The following is a 4,657-nucleotide window of genomic DNA, read 5'->3' on the forward strand; positions in this document are numbered from 1 at the left end:
TGTTAATGTCACGTATTGATCTTTCGAATAAAAAAAAAATTTTGATTACAATTTAATTTTTTGTGTTATTTTTTACAATTTCAAGTTCTATCGGGCTTTAAAAAACACCCTTTACCAGAAATGGGCCGCCTCTAACAAAACAAAAAGAGATCAAAATAAGGCAGAGGACAATGTTAGAGATGACCTTCTAAAGCTGAGAATTAATATTGGTTTGACAGAAAACAGAACCCAGACAGAAATTACTTTTAAGCAGATATAAGAGTCTGTTGAACTAATTTAGAAAAATAAGAATATTTTTCATTAATTGGTTTTCTTCATTTTGTTTTTAACTTGTTTTCTTATATCCCTGAAACATATTAAATAATATATATAAAGGGATTCGGGGAGGGCAATAAAAAATTAAACCCAATTAATTTTTATAACAAATAATGTAATAATTATTTTTTTAATAAACATATTATTTTATAAAAGAAAACTGTGTTGTCAAACACTCACAACTCTCAATATGCTTTAGTGTAACATTTATCACATAACATAACTGCAAAATATGTTTCAGCTCAGTGAATATGATGTAGAAGCAACAAAACCGACAACTTCGACATTAGATAACATTCACCTTTCGACATCTGAAGAACGTAAAACGTTGAGTGAAAACGTTGTCGAAAAACAAATAATGGTCTTAGGTGTGCAACATACGCCTTACATTGAGGAGGAAAAAAATGTTACAACGAACAATAACACAAATCATTATTTCACAAATCAAGGGAAAACAACCGAGGCTAAGAACATCAATAATAACAATGATAAGGAAGAAGAAAAGAAAACACAGCAATTTACATACTTGCCAAATGTGATGGACTCTGAGACACAAACAAGTACTAGTCTCTGGATTTTGAATGACCCGGACGAAAAATATTTTAATGATGTATACGAGGCTATAGAGAATGGTAATACTACTGATAACTACAATGTAACAACAGGAGATTTATGGTGGAGTGAACTTTTGTTAAGACGAGGGATGCCTCATACAACACAAATAGGCCCCGTCACGATCAAGAAGAACTGGGTCAACTGGGGAAAACCACGAGAAATCACAGATAAAGATTTATCGTTGCAGAAAAAGATACTAAAGACAACAAACGATTTTAAACGACGAAAGTACAAACTGGAAGAAAACTCCGAGGAAATTGTGGATGAAGATTACCCTGAAGAGGAAGAACCAGGGATATGGCCAATGTGGGGTTTCTTTCATTCTATAGATAATGAACGCAACATGGCACTTCCTCCGGTTCTGACTTCATATAAGAAACATATAATTACTATTTCATCATTAAAAACCGAATTACAAACTGAATCGAGTACATTCAATTTTACTACTGGATCGGCTACTTCTTCAGTAAAAAAGGATTTTCCAGTACTACAGACATTTCCAAAAAGTACCAATGCCACTGAGGTTACATCATCAATACTTCTGACAACGCATAATATAATGGACAAGGGCCATACAACTATTATTAACGGACGAAATGCAAAAACATCGACAACTCCATCGGTAATAAAATATTATCAAAACCTTGATAACTTAACGAAAAATACGAAGGTTTATAAAAACACACCACTCATAATTTATACAACGAAAACTGCACCCATTACGACAACAAATAACTTCGTCAACTGGGGAAAACCAAAGGAAGTCAAAAATTTGTTAGCAGAGAAAAATATACTAAAAACTACAAGATACTTAATCACTACAGAAAGGAGAACTATTGGTAAAAAAAATAATATCAAAGAACCGGGCACACCTGATTCAACAGAAGAAATCAAGAAGACCGAAACAAAGAATGAGATTTCAACCACTAAAAATGAATACTTGCCTTCCGAAAATATACCAGAGAAAGATGTTAAAAGTATATTTGGTAGTACAGATTCATACATAAAAAACATCTGGCCAATTTGGGAGTTTATCGATCCTCACAACATCGGAACACTTCCTACTGAACTATCAACTAGTGAGAATTCTAATTTTTCAAACAACGATTTACTAAAACTTAGGACGAATAACGAACATAAAGGGAGTAATAAATACGAAATTTTGAAATCATATAAAATTAAGAAGTCAAGTAAAAGAACCACAATTCCGCCTACTAAGAGGAAAAAGAAGAATCGTTTTGTAGTTCATTCGATTATTCGACCTTCAAAAATAAATATATCCACAAGTGCTACCAGGACTACAAAGGTCCGAGCTACTTCATATAAAATTTTACCATCAGTCAAAACATCACAGTCAACAAGAACAAATAAACTTAAAACTAGTAAAAATTCATTTGAAAATATAACAGAAGAACTCCATACCACGCGAAATTCAAAACTCTGGCCTATATGGTCGCCGATGTCGGACCGAACCATTTGGCCTTTGACGTATGGAAAATCAAGCTCACAACCTGGGGCAGCAAAGAATATGGAAGATTTTACTGAAACGGATACATATGAAAAGTCACGAAAATTAGGACATTCGAAAACTAAAAAAAAAAAACCTCTTCCTTCATATCAGACAGCAACCACCTATGAAATCGGAACAGTGATCTCGTGGGAATCAAAACATGAAACTGTTTCGAAACATGACCAAGATAACGAAGATGAACTAGTGCGGCCGTTATCGAAAGTACTCGATCCTAAAGACCTCACTTCAACTACAATGACACCCCAACAGAGTAGCGAGTCAAATTTGGAAGCCGAGGGGGAAAGTACAAACAGTAAGACAACAACGGACCGGGAAAGAACAACTCCTGAACAACAGTTGACATCAACGATTAATTCTACTTATTCATCCAGAACTACTAAATTGGATAGAACTAGCACAGTAACTCGCGGAACTAGTACAGTAATTGATGTCACTGAAATAGGAACTGACGTAACTGATATAGAAAATGACGTAACAGAGATAGAAACTGACGCAACAGATATAGAAAAAGACGTAACTGATATAGAAACTGACGATAGAAACTGACGAAACTGATATAGAAAAAGACGTAACTGATATAGAAACTGACGTAACTGATATAGAAACTGACGTAACTGATATAGAAAATGACGTAACAGAGATAGAAACTGACGCAACAGATATAGAAAAAGACGTAACTGATATAGAAACTGACGAAACTGATATAGAAAAAGACGTAACTGATATAGAAACAGACGTAACTGAGATAGAAACTGACGCAACTTACATAATTGATATAGAAACTGATCTAACTGATATTGAAAAAGACGTAACTGATATAGAAAACGACCTAACTGACGTATCTGATATAGAAATTGATGTAACTGATATAGAAAAAGACGTAACTGATATAGAAACAGACTTAACTGATATAGAAACTGACGTAACTGATATAGAAACTGATGTAACTGATATAGAAACTGACGTAACTAATATAGAAAAAGACGTAGCTTATATAGAAACAGACGTAACTGAGATAGAAACTGACGCAAATTACATAATTGATATAGAAACTGATCTAACTGATATTGAAAAAGACGTAACTGATATAGAAAACGACCTAACTGATATAGAAACCGCCGTAACTGATATAGAAACATACGTAACTGATATAGAAACCGACGTAACTGACGTATCTGATATAGAAATTGATGTAACTGATATAGAAACCGACGTAGCTGATATAGAAACTGACGTAACTGATATAGAAACTGATGGAACAAGTACCAAAACTGAGAAATCTAGTACCAGGGGTACTTATAACAGAAGGAAGGATATTTTTCCTGACATGTTCATCGACTATAGTGAGTTTTCTCAGCCCGAACTAATCAGTGAGAGACAGACCAGTGCTTCGACATCTGCGTCCACATCTTTTTCTAAGTCGGCAAAGCACTCAAGAAGTACAAAGTGCACTTGTGCAGCAGAATCCCAGACCCTCGCAACGAACAGTCCTAAGGTAAGATTATAGAATAATAATTATTACAACTGAGTATTTGTTTGAAAAAAAAGTTTCAATTTTGGAGAAAATATTATGGTCCAACCGAGAGCAACTATTTAGAATAGGATGAAGTACTCCTGAATGCAATGGTAGGAATCGGTGTCCCTTCTTCTTGTGCAGATCAAAAGCGTAGGTGATCAGGTATAGGCCATAGGTGATCCTTCTTATAGTGCTCCTGGGATAAAGATAATTCGTAACTAAAATTATCAGTAAGATGATAAACCTTACAGTTGTTTCCACATCTTCTTTCATGAACCTTCTTGTATGATCAGAATTAAAACTGTATATGTATCAATCTTGAGCTAAACGTTTTTCTCAGTTTTTATACTAAGTTTCGATAAAGATACTGTTTCATAGCTATATAAGATAATTAAATTTATTATACGTTGGTGTGTTTTATTTGGGATTTAAAGGATAGGTTTCCTTTATTGTAACTTTATTTATTATGAAAATTCGATTTTACAAGTTATGTCTTCTGTTTTCTATAATCTTGTATAATCTGGTCATTTTTTTCTGACATGGTTATTTACTAATATTTACCAACCTATTCTAGTCAGAGTGGGAAGGTCGAGATTTATTATGTAGGTCCACCACTAATAAAATTATAATCCGCCCGAGGATTGAAACCCACGACGCTTTTGACTAGAGGGTTCCCCCAC

General features: G+C 34.0%; 1 protein-coding gene across 3 annotated transcripts in view; it reads left to right on the top strand.

Annotated features, from left to right (window-relative positions):
- Positions 1–3,100, top strand: part of LOC106686469 (location of vulva defective 1) — a 21,077-nt gene extending 17,977 nt beyond the window's left edge. For all 3 annotated transcript variants that reach the window (XM_067044698.1, XM_014429806.2, XM_067044699.1), the window contains exon 3: positions 557–3,100. In XM_067044698.1, the coding sequence (XP_066900799.1) occupies positions 557–3,007 (2,451 nt within the window). In that variant the 3' untranslated portion in view covers positions 3,008–3,100. The remainder of the gene's footprint in view (positions 1–556) is intronic.
- The last annotated feature ends 1,557 nt before the right edge of the window (positions 3,101–4,657 follow it).

The sequence above is a fragment of the Halyomorpha halys genome, unplaced genomic scaffold, assembly GCF_000696795.3.
Source record: "Halyomorpha halys isolate HHAL.00 unplaced genomic scaffold, Hhal_1.1 Scaffold825.1, whole genome shotgun sequence".
In the NCBI taxonomy this organism is placed as follows: Eukaryota; Metazoa; Arthropoda; class Insecta; order Hemiptera; family Pentatomidae; genus Halyomorpha; species Halyomorpha halys.